Genomic DNA, 17,904 nt, shown 5'->3' on the forward strand with positions numbered 1-17,904 from the left:
ATTACTGAGCCTTCTTTTCTTTATTTATTATTTAAAAAAATTATGTCTATTCTTTAGCTTTTACACTGAAAGGTAAAGGTTAGGTTTTCTTACTTCTTCTTACTCCACGCTTACGCCGGTTATTGTAGACGACGCTTTAGCCTCGTCTACATAGAAGTCGTGAAGTCGTAGTCGTAAGAATAGTCGACTATGGGTCTGTTTTTTATTGCTGCACTCCTGAACTAGTGCACACTGGTGCAATAAGTTGGAATGAGAGGTAATCTCATTGAACTATATTATAACCATACTGGAAGGAGCACTCCATTGTTGTCGTGCGGTCAGAGTTGTGCGAGAGAGATAGTCGAGTGGGAATGGAGCTATTCTTGTCTAACTAACTACAGCGATCCTCGCTGTAGTTAGTTAGACAAGAATAGCTCCATTCCCACTCGACTATCTCTCTCTGACCGCTCGATCCTATGGAGGGGGTAGGCAGTGCTCCTTCCAGTATGGTTATAGTTCAATGGGTAATCTATTTGTTTCATTTTAACTTATTGCACTAGTTCAGTAGTGCAGTAATAAAGAACAGGCCTTATGATTGGTCAATTCTTATGTGTCTGACGAAATTGACCAATCGCAGTCAATTATTTTTACGACTACGACTCGCATTGTAGACCACGCATGACGCACCTAGATTGCCAATAATCGTCATGTTAAATTTTCAACCAATCAATAGCCGCATCCAGCTGCAGCTCGATTTCCCTCACGTCTCAGATTTCACACTCCTCGTCGACTGGCTCCTATGATAAAGAGTACATACATACGTAACATATGTTATATACCTTATGCTCCGTCCAGAAAGCTCCACGGGAGGAGCCGGAGAGTAGCAACCTTGCTGTAGCGAGATTCTTTTCATTCGGCTGCGATACCACAAAAACTCACTTCACAGCTGTTTCGTTACATTCGGCAACTTTGCGTCGCCTGCGAAGAGACTTCGTTCGCTGAGCCGATACGCTGGAAGCTGCGATAGGAACGAACTTTTGTCACAAAATTATATGACAATCGAGAAGACAATTGCGTAGTAATATGACAATTGTATAACCGACTGTGCGAAAGTTTTACTCTCGCGCAAATCTTTCCTCCTTGCGGTCATTTACTACACCGAAATACATCTTCAGCGCCTAGATTTGAGGAAAAAACGACGCATTGTGCGAATATAATTGTCGTTTTCGTCAGTCGAATTGCAAAATACAGGCGGAATGGATCTATCCTCGATAACAACTGATCTGAAGGGTCAACAGGTCCGCGCGAATAATTTCCGCGACGCGTGCTTACGTGACAATTCTTCGCAGAATTCTGCTTTGGTCTAAGAAAAAAAAAAGACATGATACATGAGACGTAAAAATCTTATCTCGGAGCGTCTTCCTCACTTCCAATCGGACGTCGTCGTCCGGGAGTGACGGCACGACTCGCGTGCTCCATCACTTACCGCAAAACGCAGGCGCCGAGTCATCAGTTTTACAAGTATGATGAAAGTACTAAATTTTACAATGTGTATAAAATCATGGCTCGGCGCGACGTCGCTGCTTTTGCAGTAAAAATAAATTGAAGCAACATCGCCTCGCGCAATGGCAACGGAACTTCGCGTTCGTTTAAAAAAAAAAGGTGATCTTTACGCCGACATGAACATAAAAAGATTAGAACAGAATTATGCCGAGTGCGAGTGAAGATTCAGACTGGACAATTGCAGTGTCTCGAATTTTCACATGAAGCGTGAGATCGAAAAGATCAATTCTATTCGTGTTCTTTATACATTACGCGTTACATATCTAATATTACATCGTAATTAAAAATATACGTCGCGTAAGAAAGTAAACGTTATATCTTATTATATCGACTGATGATCCTAGCAAACGACGAATAACGATGCAAGAGCTAGGCAGTGAATCGTGTAACTTTTGCGCGGCAATTGTTCTCGATAGAACGAGAGATCTCGTGGAAATGTCGATTGAACAAACGTTGCGCAAGTGAGTTGCTGTAACAAAAGATGAAAATAATGAATGTAAAATTACGTGTGAATCCGCTCGCGTTGGACAATTCAAAAGTATGGCGACTCGCTCGATGAAAATGGGTAGAATGCAATACAAAACAAGCAAACGCATCGTTGTTTTTTTTTTATAACACATTTTTCATTGTCTTATAAGTCTATGGTAATTAATAATTAATAACAAGAAAAAAACCTTCATCAATGTGTCTACAATAATTATTAAAAGATACAATTAGCAAATTACTATGTTGTGTATTTACTTTGTGTAATAATAGGTAATAATATAATTGTAATATTTTCTCCATATAATCATAGCGCGATATCTCTCACGTGCTCAATCGTTTCTACAAATATAATATGGTATCTAATTCTTTATTTCATATAAATATATATAAATATACATACATACATATATATTTATATATACTTATATATATATATATAGATTCATCCGCTTGGATTATTATCAATCGTTTACTTCCTTTTCTTTTATATACCGCTATTTATATATATATGTCATATAACCAAATACTAAAAATACAAATGTTTTGCATATAGCAGGTTTTAAAGTCATCAAACCACATACCCAATCTGGTGATCTTAAAACGCACATCCATATACATAATATAATATTCTTTTTGCGGCTCTGCCTACAAAATTAAGGAGCTCGTCAAGCGCGCGACTATAGTATTTATATATATATATGTATATATGTATATATAAACAGACGTAAAAGATGATTTGTTTATCGGCATAGTTATTGTAGATTGCGCGTGAAGATGGTAAGACTTTACACCGTTTATACGAGCCACGAAATATCAACACCGATTACTTATTGAGCTTCTCACACGTGCACCCGCATCTTCAATTCGCTGAACGGCCTGGCTGCCGACAGTCCCGCCTGCCACCGGTCGCCTCGGTCTCCGATCTTTGGCGCATTATTTAACTCCGCTTCCTTTTACATTACACGCATACACATGCGATTATACGGCAGAGATACTTTAGAAGCTCCTTAATTATGCGAGCGCGCTAAAATGTCCGCTTATACTTAAGATACTTGTATTTACACAAAAGGGCTCTTACTTTATAATCTATACAATCATATAAATGTAATATTCAATGATAAAATTGTAACATAATAATACCTAGCCTATCTATCTAATGCGAAAGAGAATATTTTTTTTACATCGAAATTACAATCCTTCAATTACTCCAGTATACTCTGCAATTAAATTATGTATATTACACTCGATCCTATCTGCGTAATGTAGGATACGGATGAAATCAAACGCGCGAGTCCTGTACCCATTTTTCTTCATATTTTCTTTTATGTACAATCAGGTTGTGTAATTTCCCATCCAAGTAAAATAAGCATACTATTATATACAATATATGACCCAGTGTGTATGCGTGTGGTGGTGTATGTGTGTATTGTGTCTCTTGTTTCTACGGTAGAAATAAATTCTAATAAACAAGCAATATTCTAACTAAATAATTTAAATCGATATTGAAAATAGGAACAAATTCAACGAAGCTACAGCCCAAGAAGCAGTCTGTGTGTCTCTCTTAATTTTCCGGGCATAGATCGGTGAAATTCCTTCCTATTTTAAATATTATTAAATCCAGTATTTAACCTTAGCGTGAGAAAAAGCATTTTCTATTAAAGAAGTGTCGCCTGGTAGCCATCGAGCCTTTGGGAAAAGTATCGGAGAATTTTTCTTTTATGCACACACTACGTAGTTGAGCATTGCGCTTATCGTACTTTGTACATTCTATGCGTGTAACAATCGTTACGACAATCTTTCTTTTATCATATAATAAACGTTTACTTGGTCTGTGATGAGAAATCCAAGATTTATACAAAATCATCTACGTTTAGAAACAAGATTACGCGATCACATTTTAATACACAATTTTTAACGGTGTATTACACATTGATATAATTCATAATCACAATCTCGCAGACAAATACCCTAAGAACGTATGTATAAGGATTGATGTGTCACAGAAAGTTATCTATAGAGCATTTAACACACATATAACATCTGCAGAAAATTAAAGGGTGTCTGTAGGAACGTAGCTAAGATAAATATAATTGATTATTGACAAATTATTAATATATATATATATAAGTATATATATTATTAATTATTGATAATTCATGAAACATTATTTGCTAAATAATATCCTAAATTTGATTTGTCGTGTGAAAAGAAGGATGTCTATTATCGGAACTGGATAAGAAATGCACATTTTTCATGAAAAATTTGAACGGTGCTACGTGATGACTACTGCAGGCTCAGCTAGAACTTTAAAGACTCTCAACTCTGTGTAAGTTATATTTATACAATATAAAACTAGATTATCTGTTCACGAAAACAATAATCGATATAAATCACATAGATTTACATTTTGTATATAAGTATGCACATATAATTCAATGTGGTTTTAAATTTGTATAAGAAGAGTTAGTATCTTAATTACATGAACGCGAGAGAATAATTAATGACAATTACGACTTCTTGCACGAGTTTAATTATTACTAATTTAATAAAAATTTTAAACAGGTCCTATATATACAACGGATAATGCTTTTTGTCCATCTTTACAAGAAATTATTTACAAAATATATTGATTCATATATTACTTATATCAAATTAACATTTTTTTGTATTAATTAGTTTTCTTACAATAGTTATTCTTATCATCTTCACATATTCATGCATGTCTTCCAACGTTCACTGTATTTACGTTTCATAAATAAAATAAATCCTTTTTTTTCAAAAGTCCTATATATCCCGGCCTCCGCAATATTAATATAACTCAGGACGAACCTCTTACTGAAAGACTATGTTTGCTAAGTCCGAAAAACAAAAGTATTACAGTAATGTCATTACGAACTTAATAGCTAAATTGCTGATTAAAATATATACTCGTCTCTGGAATATAATTACAAATGTGAAAAAAGAGCTTTCACGCTTATCATTGTCCTTATAATCATGCGTAAATTTATTATTCCCAGTATTTACGATGTAGCTGTGGTATAATTGTCCGAGTATCAGACAAACGTCTCAAAAACATTTTCATCTTTCGCATAGATAAGTACGAAAGCGTTACTGCTTTGTGTCTTGGCGTGGAGCTTACAGCATATGGCAGAAACTAATTCGTGCGAAAAATTCATATATCGTTATTTTATGTATGTATATATGTATATATATGTGCACTTTACCTACATGTATATACAGAAAACTTTCGTAACAAATAGAGATGACACACAATAAATAAATATGTATACACAAACAGAGACATTGTCTAAACAGAGTCTATCAGCAAAGTCGTCAGAGTAGCGATATAAGCTCCACCAGTTAATTAATTTGTCCACGGTAAATGCTTTTCTTTTTTTTTACTTACGGCAGTACAATCGGATTCGCGTTTTTTTAATGCCTTAAAAATTTGGACTTTCTTTTACCGTTAGCACTTTGTACTGATACAATGAACGAAAGGAATTATATGAGAGATGATTTTCCGAAACATAAATATAATTTGCTCTCTTAAATTTTCTTAAATCTCTATAAAGCTAGATTTTCATCTGTTATATCTAGTGAAATTGTTAGAAAATTGCACATTCAAGAATGAAATTTAGTACGTACACTGAAACATTTGACTGATAAAAGAAAGTTACATACAATATCTCGGCAGTTTTGGATTAGTTCAGTTACTTAGATCGTAGTGTGATGCATTTGAGCAAGTCATATCTGAGTAACTAAACTTTGCTGTTTACAGGAGTACAGCATAAACGAGAACGCTAGACGGTGAAAAGATTATCAAACCAGACCGTTTAGTTTGTCCTTTGCACGCGCTATTCTTAAACATTTAAGGTCGTAACAAATAATAATGAATAGTTTACTAAACGTACAAAACCAACTTTTCAAACAATGCGCTATTCCAAACTTGCAACAATGAACCTTAAAATCTATGCCTTAGTAGAGAAAAAGAAACGGACGAAGAAAGAAAAAGAGACAAGGAAAGACATGAAAATCTGAATAGACGTCAGCTTTTCACGCACAATTAATTTAATGGTAGGTCAACGAATGGTTTGCAACATGAAATGCTTTCACACCGTCCAGCGTCTCTTTTTAATACAATTACTCCCGTTACATATACAGCAACGTTGTGCGCTAGTTTGACGCAGTTTCACCAGGTGGGATCCAGCCACACGGCGATCAAATACCCGTTTATGTCGGATTTACAATCAGACAGATAGGCCTTGACGAGCGGTAGCTAATCACTGTCAAGGTCACTTCCCGAAGGTCATTTGTTTTCTCGGGATATTCGCCTCCGTTTCGCCTGCTCCGCCGTCTCCGCCGTTACTAAAACAATGTTTTCCCGCTGTACGAGGTGTTCTCAATTAAAACAGTATACAAAACGTACAATATTAAAAAACGTCTATGTCTCTCATCAATAATTAACGTTGGAACTTTGACATACTGACATGCCAAGAACTTGGGAAGAAGAAAGAGAGGGGAGAGGAGGGGGGGGGGGGACAAAAGTGGCGCAAATGAGAGAATAAAAGAAACTGCAAGTTCGAGTGAAACAGACCTTACATGTTAACGATAATACTAGGAGAATAAATAAAGCATGCCCTTATCGATGAAAACTTGACAATTGCAGATCTAAGAAATTGTGCGCAAGTACCCTTTAGGCGAGGCTATTCCAAAGAGCGAAATAGACTACGTACCAGCACCACTACGAGTTTTCCTCCTGTTGACATCGTCCGAGGATTTAGACGCGCCCCTAGTGTTGCTCGCCGGTGTAGCTAGAGGTGAAGCTGTATTCTGCCGTACAGACCTTCGTGTCGTTACTTCGCCCACAGACTCGTTGCTGGATACGGAAGTGCCCCGTAATCTCTCCTTTCCAACAGTAACTGCCGCCGCTGCCGTTGCCACCGTCGCCACCGCCACCGTAGTCGCGTTCGCGCTCGCGCTCGCGGTCGTCGTGATCGTCGCGATCGTCGGCGTCGTCGTTACCGTCGTCGTCAACGTCGCCGTCGCCGTCGTCGTCGTTAACGTCGTTGTTATCGCCGCCGTCGTCGTCGTCGCTGTTGCCGTCGCTGTCGTCGTCGCCGTCACCGTCGCCGTCGCCGTCATCACAGTTGCCATACTCGGTTGCTTGGTGGTTAACAAACGGCCCTCTCTTTGCACTCTATTACTGGCATTGAAATTTGATGTATTACTGGAATTAATTTGACTGCCAGAAACAGCTGCGCTTAAATTCGCTCTAAAACAAAAGCTTATCTTACGTAGCGGAACTCTCAAATCTCTGCGATTAGTTACTTTTTCTCTCTTTTTTTTTTACTTTTATCGGCCACCGCGTTAAAAGAAATGCGTTCAAGTGTTGCTTACTTTTGATCTTTGGGCTTTGGGGAAGCAGCGGGTGTTTCGTCTGACAATCGTACTCTTGCTTTTCCTACAGATTCAATCAACGGTTCGTCATCAGACGAATCTACTTCTACCACAATGGGACCTAAAAAAAATATAAAAACGCTTATGTCACATATGATGTCTGGCCCAAATATCATAAATCAGACAAATCTGTGAGAGAGAGAGAGACAGGCAAATTTAGAATTAGAGGCACTGCTAGAGTGAGATTGAGAGGTAGCTGTGTGTCGAGTATTTGGAACTAATCAATGTTCTCCAGACATTTCAGTAATTAAAATGACTACATTTCCATAGCTGACGGCTATTATTGTAAGCTCGTATTTTCTCGATCGCTCCTCGATACCAATGAATCGTCGGCACGCCCTAATTTACAAACAGTTCTGTTTTTGGCAGTCCTTGCAACTTGCTACAATACAAAGTCTATAATATATACAGGGTGTCCACCTACCGCATTAGCTGACAATGAGAACATTCCTTAATGAATTCGGGATTTCCTTAGCGAAAATTTGATGAAGGATCGCTCGTTACAATATTCATACTACGATACGTATCTGTTTGTGCGGGAGAATACACACATAATAGGCACACACACAATAAGAAGTTGGAGTTGTGACATTTCGGAAGATGAGAGTCATTCATAAAATTTTCGCCGTGAAGAGAATATTTCATGCAACTTGAAATTTGTCAAAAAATATGTCATTAATATTTGATGCGCTAATAGCTAAACAGCCTGTATATGTAGAAAAATGTCGGGTAAAAAGGAGAAATGTAAAATACATATATAAATATATATAAAGGAGACTCAACTACTACACACAGAGAAATAGTAGCGTGAAATAAACACCTTTCTTAGCCTTTGCCAATATGTTGAACCCCTTCTTTGATTGCTCTTCCTTGCCAGGTACTTGTTTCTTTATAGAACCAGTCTCTTCTACACCCATGCAAGCTTTAATAAGTTCTGCAGCATTCTCTGAGCATTTCCGTTTACCTGGTCTCGGCTGTGGATCATCGGCTGTGCTCGACGCAACGGAACTCTCGCTCTCTTGCCTTTTCCGTTTTCCTATTTTTATTGTCGCGTTAGGAGACAGTTTCGATACTGCCAGTTTTGGACTTGCTTTCGCGTAGGGCGATATACTACGGCGCTCCTCTAACTTGTTAGGACCGTGAGGGCTGCTCTTCGGAGTCTTGGCGATATCCGGACTGTTCAACTTCTGCGATCTGGTCCTCAGCGATCTTTTCTCGTTACTGTCGTTCGGGATGTCGATCAGCAGCTGCTCCAGCAACGACTTGGCCGGCTTCCTGCCACTCTCCTCCGAGCTGTTGGAGTTGAACCTGTCGACAAAGTGGCCCTCATCGTTGTCCTCGATGCATATCACGTCCTGCCGACCCTCGAGCTCCTGCTTCCGCCTGCGTTTACGCTTGAGGTGCTCGACGTCGCTCGAGTCCACCTCGGGATTCTGCGCCGCCGGGCTCGGGGTCTCGTCCCGCTGCAGCACCACGGGATTCGAGTAGGTGTACAGGGGCGGCGTGATCCTGATCGGTTGCGGATCTTCGCCGAGGGGCGACTGGATGCCCGCGCTCAGATCGCTCGTATCGTTAACCATCTTCTTCACCAAATCGTCCGTCACCTTTTGAAGATTAACAGAGGGCTCTTTGAGCGTGACTGGCTGGTGGCTTTGTACGTTGTACTTCTGGTTCTGTTCAGCGGCGCACGTCTCCAGCTTGACCGACGTCGCGTTCAGCGGCGGAACGCTGCTGCCTTTCGAGACCTCGAACCGATCGATCTGCCTGGTGTCGTCCACCTTTACGTTAATTTTAGATTCTACTTTGATTTCTGAATTGCAACTCTCACCGTTCGAGCAAGAATTATCCGTCGCCGGGCCGTCAGCATTGTTCGCGACCTCACTATCGAGCTTTACAGTTTCAACTTTATTATAAGCAACGTGATTTTGTATTATAGGCACACCATTATTATTATTAATATTATTATTATTATTCTGTCCGTGAGGTTCGTCACTTAGTCTAATTGCACTGTTACTTTCTACAACCGCTTTCGTGCTATCCTCAGACGCGCTCTCCGCAGCTCCCCTCGACTCCTCGTGCTTAGAGTTTGCCTTACCCTGATCGTTTTGGTTAACAGTACCCTCTAATTTAACGCTACAGCTGTCCTTATCGGACAAGTCCTTTGCTTGCTGATGTGCACATTGCAATAAGTTATTATCACTATTGATACTGCTGGTTATAGACGCTGTCACAACAGTCACTGTGCCCGTCACCAGGGGACTGGGCGTACTTTTGTCATTATTCGCTGTGTCTAAACTAGCAACCAAATCACTGTGTCCACCGCCAGTTCTCGTCGGAACCGCCGACGACGACTTCTCGCCGGACACGTTCTTCGCGTCGTGCTCACTGGAGTTTGATATATTGCGATTCAACTGACTCTCAAAATAATTCGTTACGGACACAGGACTTAATCTTTGTGGGCCACTGGACTTGACAAGTTCCGAATGGGAATTTGAACACATATCACTACTACTAGTTGAGGAAGGCACGTTCTTATTGGTGGTTGATAGAGGGATGATAGAGGGCTCCCCCTGTATTACACTCTTGGCGCCGCTCTGCGTCACCGACTCGGTCGCCGATGCAGGCCTGTGTAGCGGAGACTCCCCCTGGTTCGGCGACTTCTCCGAAAGAGCGTCCATCGACTCGATGCCCGAATCCTCGCCACCGCCGCCGCTACCGACTCTCTCCATGTTCGCCGAGTCGACGCCAATCCCGATCGGCGGCACTGCCGTGCTCTCCAGCAGCTTCTGCTTCACCTTCGCCTCGGTCACGTTTATCTCGCCGATGGGCAGGGTCGGTTTGCTCGCGGGCACCTCAACGCTCTGCGACCTGGCAACTTGATCTATCGAGTTGCCCATCACCGAGCCGGGCGTGGTCTTCAGCAGGCTGATCCTTTGCGGCGCCCCGTCCAGCTTGCTCTCCACCGCCGGTTTGTCCACCTGCTTCACATGATTCTGAATTATCTTTTTGTGGCTGAAGCTCAACTGCTCGACCGTCTTGCTGTGCCTGTTTATGACGCAATTCGCCTCGCTCTTGACAATCATATGATTCTTCAGCTTCTGACCTATGTTCTGACTCTTAACAGTGATATAATTCCCCATGTCGGATTTACTCTTAGTGGTGAGCATCCTGGCCACAGGTGGTTGAGAATTCTTCGTCGTCGTCTCCACGTGCACAGGTATCTTGGTCTCGGGATTGTTCGATGGATTTCTAGCGTCGCCCTGCTGCACGCCCGACGAATTTGTTGATTTTAATCCAGAATCACTCTCGAAGGATAGACTGGCGTTTGCTTTTATACTCGGTACCGCGTTCGTACAACTTTCAGAAGCCTTCTGACTATTGAAATGTGTAACTTCTGTATTCGGAGATTCTGTAACGTACAAAAGTTGATTACTCGCAATGTAACTTTGCAAACGGACGTATTGAGAATTATATCACGATGTACACAGCTAAATAACATAATAATTTGCGATAGATAAAAGAAAGAATATTCACCTCCTAAATGCAGATCTTTCTCATCCATCAAGCTCAACCGTCTTCTCTTGTCTTGGGTCATCAAGTCCTTCTTCACACCATTAAGCTCCGTTAATTTTGAAGCAACGCTGCTCAATGAATTGCTTTTCTCAATGGCTGACTTATTGATGTCGCTGTCGCTTGTCCTTCGCATCTCGCCAACTTTCTTGATTGTACTAAAGCCACTTCCGGTTAAAAGTGAATCCGGTTTTCTTATTGTATTAGTTGCATCGGCCTTGTAGCTGATCTTCTTCCATTTCACCTGACTATCTAAAATTCGACCTCCCGACAGCAGATTTTGTTCTCGATGTAAACCATCCCCGGATTCTGCCTTCTTCTTAGAATCCCTTCTCTTCGTTTTACCTGCAATAGAAATACGTAAGTACACACTCGACTAAGCAAATATATACGATACTCGCGCGGCTAGTTGCGAGCAGAATTTCTCACCTCCTCCGATTTTATGTTCCTGCATGTGGTTCGGTGCGTCGAGATCCACTTGAGTCTTGGTTAAAGTTTGCGGAGTATTTAGAGATTGATTCGCGATCGCAGATTTGTGCTTCGAAGGAGACGGTATTCTACTGTTCAACGGTATGTCGTCCACGTCGCTATTTTTACTCGAACTTGGTTTAGTGGTGGTACCAGTTTGTAATCGCACAGCGTCCATCGGTACATCTTGTTTTAAGGCATTGGATTTGGCTGCAGCGGCTTGCAATATGTTATTGCCTTTGCAAATGGCATTGTTTATCGTGGAAGTAGACAAAGGTAATTTCGATGCGGACGAAGTGCCGATAATCATGTTCAACGATTTCTTCTGCAACAACTTGTTCCCATCGATGCATTCCTTCATCTTCTTCAATTTGCCCCTCCTCTTAATCGCATCACCCTCGCTCTCCTTTAGCGACTTCTTAACTTTTTCTCTTTGTACTACTGAAGCGTTACGTCCTCTTAAAGAAATGTGTAACGGAGGCACTCGCAGCGGTTCGTCGCCGGTCCCCGCGCTCGGGACACCGCCGGCAAACATCTTATTCACGGACTTGTCGGCTTTCCGCATGGGCGGCGTGTTGACGAAAGAAACGTCAACCTTATAAGCCGGTGTAACCGGCTCCGATTTTTCCAATTTCAATCGCAGTTTGATTTTCTCTCCCGGCATCGGGCTATGCGCGGTCTCCCTGCTGGACTTGAGCCTACTGTGCTTCAAGCTCCCCTCGCTGGCCGTAGACTTGGCCGTCGTCTCGGAATCGGACTGATCCGTGTTGGTCGTCGTGTCGTTTCTTCTTGAGAAATTGCTGTCCGCGTCGTCGTCCGAGTACATGGAATTCGATCGGTCGTTCAAGGACGGAAAGAAATCGTCCTGATTACCCCCTGCACTCTCCGGCTCTGAATCTGAACTTTCACTGGGCATTGGCTCCAAGTGTCCTGTCAGAGGATTGATCAGAAACTGCCGTAGCTTCCCGGTCGAGGTGTACTCTGGCTCCGGCTCCGGCTCCGGGGCCTCCTCTTCCGGTTTCGGAGACTCGGAGGTCTTCTCCGTCTTGTTGACAGACGGAGCAATGCTAGCAGTAGAATTATTTATACGAGAGCCACATTGAGGAAAGGCACCTGAAACCTGATTCGAAACTGACAGACGTGTGGTGTTGACTTGAGCACCTTGTGGAATAGAATTGCTTTGTGCGTTCCACGTGGTCCCATTAGCATTGCTCGTTGCGGGAGACGGATAATTTCTACTAAGGATATTCTGGCTCTGCCCGTAACGAAAATCAGTGCTCGCGCTAGTATCCGCGTTCACGTTCTTCACCTGATTGTGATGCAGCTGCTGTTGTACACCAAGAGCCTGATTCTGCTGATTTAAATGCGTCTGTTGCAGTACGGGTTGCCTAGGGTAAGGCGGCGGAGTTTGTTGACGTTGACTATTTAAGTAACCTAGCCGGTGTTGCGAGACGTTTAAGCCTATCGCTGAATATTGTATCAGTTGTTGCTGAAGTTGTTGCTGATGCTGTAACATCGACTGATTGATGAGGGACGCTGTTTGCAACGGTGCGTTTGCGTTCTGCTGCTGCAGTTGAGTCGACTGCGCCGCCGGGATTTGTTGCGGGACAATTTGCTGTTGATTTATCTGTTGCGGTTGCGCAAGGAGCTGTTGTTGTTGCTGTTGTTGCTGCTGCTGTTGAATCAGCAACTGCCGTTGCTGCATTGATGTTCTGATCTGCTGTCCATTCACCGGATGCCTGGCCGAGAGTTGATTCTGCAATTGGACCTGCGAAGTTCTGTTAGCCACATCTTGCCTAATGGGAAACTTTTGCTGCGTTTGTACTTGATTGTGTAAAGCCGCCGCTTGCTGCTGTTGTTGTTGTTGCTGCTGCTGCTGCTGCTGGATCTGACCACCAGCCGGCACTTGGTGCACCGCTTGCGGTGGCATCATATTCTGCACAGCGCCAGCGCCAACCACGTTGACAGCGGTATGTTGCTGCTGCGGCGGGAGCGTCGACGGTTGATTGACGTTGACAGTAGCGAACGCCGAAGGCGTAGTGGTCTGCGACATGTCGGGAACGACCGACGTTGTCGCCGTTCCCGCGACCAAGTCTTCGCTTCTCAAGGTATCCAAATTCGGCGGCGATTCGCTGGGCGACGGGAGATCTTTCCTTCTAACCGTAGGTTTCTTGGTGGGTCTCATGCGATTGGTAAGTCCGGGATTGTCGATAACAGCCGGCGGTAACATCTTCTGGCCAGGTATGACGTTATTCGCGTGCGAGTTGGCGTCATTTTTCAAGAGATTCACGAGCAACGGGCTGGACACGGCCTGATTTCCGCCACTGTTCGAACTTCCTGCCAAATTGGCACTGCTGTTTGGTGACGGACTAGATGTTGTAGCAATCGTCATGGGCTTGTACTGATTCGTCAATTGTCCAACGGCGCCGACCGGCTGCGTCGTCGTGTGGCCGGTCGTCAGTGCCGTGACTGTCGCCAAATTTTCTTGAGATGGATACGGGGGCGGCGGCTGCGCGTGGTGCTTGAACTGCATCGTATTCTTGATGCTTGTGGACTGCGATTCGCGGCTGTGTATTGCTTGGGCAGCGTGCGTCATACTGGCAAATGGGAAAGGACCGTTGTAGTTGTTCCTGGGCGATGCACTGGGATTGATTACTTGCTGACTTCCGGAAGCGCCAGCACTCCCCGCCGACGTGGACTGTGCCGACTTGGCGAGAAACGGTGGAATAGGTTCGCAGTCCGTGGGCGCGACTACATTCGGAGAACGAAACTGAGGAGCTTTCTCCGACGATGTTCCTGAAAAGCAGTGATTTGCGTAATTAAATTCGCCGTATACACTCCCTTTCTTTATCAACTTATTCCATAACCCCGCGAGAGCTTACCGGTTATTAGCTGAGCAACATTGTGCAGCGTCGAAATGCTGGCGGCGTTGCTGGGACCGGGCAGGGCCGTCGAGGGATTACTGTCGGCAACAGCTGTATTACTAGTAGCATCTCCTTGTGATTTTGCTCCGCCATCTTGCGTAGTTCCAGAATGTAGCACAATTTCCTGCGCGTCTCCGCCGAAGCCACTGGCTATCCTTAAGGATATTACCTGCGAGAAATGCGCAGATGTTAACGATCGTTTTTTTACTTTCTACGTGGAATTCACAAAAAAATGCTATCATCAAGATATCGTTTCGATTTGTGAAAGTCCAAACGGATGTCTATCAATTACCTGATCTCCTTCGACTTGTACTGAGAGTATGCCAAGTTGTGTAAGTGTCGGAGAACCCTGAGCCGCTAACTCTCGAAGCCGCAGAGCAGCTTCTCTGGGTATCGAGAATGTTACTCTGACGGAATTCCATGGTTCTATCTTATTTATTCTCAGAGCGCCATCTCCCTTCTCTGCAAGTCGCACAACGCTTGTTAATAATTATTACCCGGCGAATATTATCGGCCATTATAGACGATTGAACCCTCACCTTTGCAAAGCAAAGTATTGAGATGGTCAACAATAGTCCCGAACTTTCGAGGAAACTCTGGATCTTCGAGGTCACCCTCGCAGGTTACCACCGTCTCAACCAAATCACCATCACTGTCAGCCGCCATGACTGCAACAAACATTATTTTAACAATAAACGTCAGGCAAGAAGCAAAGCTGTCCTTACAGTAGTAGTGGACGTGGCGACAATGAAAGAAACCACGTTACTTTTTACAGTCTTCCTTAAATTATTTCAGATGCCCTTGTCACATTAGCGTAAAATCTTTTAATCTCGACAGTTGAAAAAGAATTGCAAAAGAGAAAATTTAGCACCGAAATTGGCGACTTCTGCAATAAAGAATTTACACTCCAAAATGTGCACAGCGATACCCAGTTTGGTAACAGTTTAACAAGGGTTTGACAAGACGACAGGCTGCTCCGTCGTCCGTCATCTGTCTCGTACATGCCTGGCGTAATTACGGGAGTCGCGTGGATAATGTTTACACAATATATATGTATATAAATAAAAATACGTACCAACCACAAATCACATAACTACCCAGAGAGTGTAGAAACGCCTCGGGGTATTGCTCCAATATGTGGGTGTGTGTGTGTGTGATGACGAGATGTGTCAGTTGTACACCGACAGCCCCAAGTCACACCGGTGCTACTAATCTTGTTTACTGTCGGACAAATTAGAGAATTGAAATTAGACCGCGCGTTGCCGCTCAGCGTTGCGCCCCGCGCGCAAATAAATTAAACATCGTCCGACGATCCGCGGCTCGCGCGCGCATGTAAATGAGGTACATATGGCAACCCGCGCGGCAACAATACAGTGATTTACACGTGGGACATTTTTCTCGGTCTCGACGCGTTTAAACATATCGTGCCTTTGTAACAGAGCGCGCGCGGGCGCGCGCGCGAGCGCGAGCGCGCGCACACACACATACACACTCCGGCGAAGTCACCCTCGTGTCTCGAAGACACGACGAAGGTAGAAAATTCTAATTAGCCGAGCGTAGACGTCGAGTGCGCCAGGCGCGCGGTAAGTTAAAAACAGTTTGAAATCTCTAACCTTTTTCAACCTTCTCCCCCTCCCCTCACACACGCACATGACAGCAGAGCCAAGGAGATGAAAACGACAGGGGGGGGAAAAAAAAGGTATTCCCTGGCAGATCATATGCTGGCCAATGTGTATGTATGTGTGCGCTGTGTATCCGCACAATCTCACAGTTTTCCACGGTGCAACTAATCTCGTATCGGTCGCGGTTCCGCGGTGGCGGGGGCGGGGGCGGAAGCAAGGGCGAGAGGAAAAAAAAGGCCCCGGGCTCGGGAGGATCCGACCCGGACGGCGAGAGAGAGAAGCGCGTGCCGTCGATCGGGGTAAAAGCCGCATTATTCGCCCTACAATCGATAGGCGGCTGGTCGCGCGAGAACGGCGAGAGAAAATGACAAAAACACACGCGCACGCACGCATACGCGTCGCGTGTACACGCACGCGCGCACACGCGCGCACGGGCGCATAAACAAAAAGTGAGGCCCGCTAGGCGTTACTAGGTTATAATTCGTGCGCGGTTTCCGGGAGACACGGGCGACTCCCGCGGGGAGTCGATTCCGCGGCGGAGTCGGCGGGCCCTCCCGCCGCCGCCGCCGCTACCGCCGCCACCGCCGCCGCCGCCGCCGCCGCGGCGGCGGCCGCGGGGACGGCTGCTCCCCCCCGGAGGCAACCGTGTCCCGTCGCCGTCCTCCTCGTCGCGCACAGGCGACCAGAGGGCCCCCCCCCTCGGCGCGGGCCCCGCGACGGGCGCCCCCCGTGCGCGCACAGCCGCGAAATAGGTTATAGAGCGGCGCATTTTTTTTCCCTTTTCCTCGGCCGGGCGCGAAACGCGGACGGGGCGCGTCGACACGGGGCGATCGGCGGCTACGCGGCGCGGGACGCGCGTCCCAACGCGCGCCGTAATGATTTTCGCCGTGGCACGGCGTACCCGCGGCCGTCGGGTATCGCGGGGGGACCACCATTTTGTCCCCGTCGGGGGAGGTGTACGCCAAGTGGGCTCAAGCATGCTCAAGATAGACCGTCAAAAGTCGGGAATTATTCTTTCCTCCGGGGCGCCCCCCTCCCTCCGCGCGCGCTCGCGCGCCCCCCGCCCGCCCGTCCGCCCGCCCTCCTTCCCGCCCCCGCGCGCGCGAGAGGGCCAGGATCCGACGACGTGGACGTCGCCGCGGGGCGGGCGCGCCGCCGGGGCGAGTACGCGTAGCCCCGCGGTGATCGGCGACGTGCGCGGCACCGCCAGCGGGCCTCGCTCGGGTCGTCGCGCAGCGCCGATCCGATACCGTATGAGCACGGGAAAATTTCAACGTTACCCCATTTCTTTCCGACACTGTCCGGGGATCTCACGCGTCCGCACAGCACGGAGGCACACCGCCCGGGCACTGGTCTTAACCTAAAACACACCGCGCGGGCCCTACTTGACACTCGGCACACAGCGCGCGGCAGGGATCGCGAAAAAACTCGACATAATCGCTAATATAAAGAGACAAGTCATAAAACGCCATGAACAATAACAAGGTGCCGCCATTTGCAATGCGACCAACTGACATGCGCAAATCAATCGCGCGGGGCACGCTGGGTACTCCTCGCGACAGGCGCCATCTTGCCCTGATGATCTTACGGCCGAGAGAGGCTCCCGTCCGCAGCTTGTCCCCTAACCTCCAATCGCCGCGTCCCGATAACGACGCGCGATCGCCTCGAGCCTCGCCTCCGCCTCACCTCGCCTCGTCACGCCGCGTTCCTCTCGCCGTCGGGAGTGATGCCTGCGCGCCGACGCCCGTTCCCGGCCGCGCCAACGCGCGGAATCGCCCCGTGCCCCTTCGAGAGAGCTTGGACAAACAACGCCGCGGCCGTCAAGGCTACTGCAA

General features: G+C 45.7%; 1 protein-coding gene across 1 annotated transcript; it reads right to left on the reverse strand.

Moving 5' to 3' along the window:
- Positions 1-5,008: 5,008 nt before the first annotated feature.
- Positions 5,009-17,749, reverse strand: LOC105559864 (putative mediator of RNA polymerase II transcription subunit 26). Its single transcript, XM_012008485.1, has 11 exons — positions 17,350-17,749; positions 15,523-15,668; positions 14,987-15,115; positions 14,740-14,909; positions 14,406-14,616; positions 11,485-14,319; positions 11,020-11,400; positions 8,306-10,894; positions 7,426-7,546; positions 6,762-7,231; positions 5,009-6,412 (listed from the first exon to the last, which is right to left on the reverse strand). The coding sequence occupies exons 3-11, from the start codon at positions 15,111-15,113 to the stop codon at positions 6,321-6,323; spliced, it is 6,996 nt and encodes a 2,331-aa protein (XP_011863875.1). The 5' UTR covers positions 15,114-15,115; positions 15,523-15,668; positions 17,350-17,749; the 3' UTR covers positions 5,009-6,320.
- Between the last annotated feature and the right edge of the window lie 155 nt (positions 17,750-17,904).

Source organism: Vollenhovia emeryi, unplaced genomic scaffold (genome assembly GCF_000949405.1).
Source record: "Vollenhovia emeryi isolate VEMERY1.0 unplaced genomic scaffold, V.emery_V1.0 DF939251.1, whole genome shotgun sequence".
In the NCBI taxonomy this organism is placed as follows: Eukaryota; Metazoa; Arthropoda; class Insecta; order Hymenoptera; family Formicidae; genus Vollenhovia; species Vollenhovia emeryi.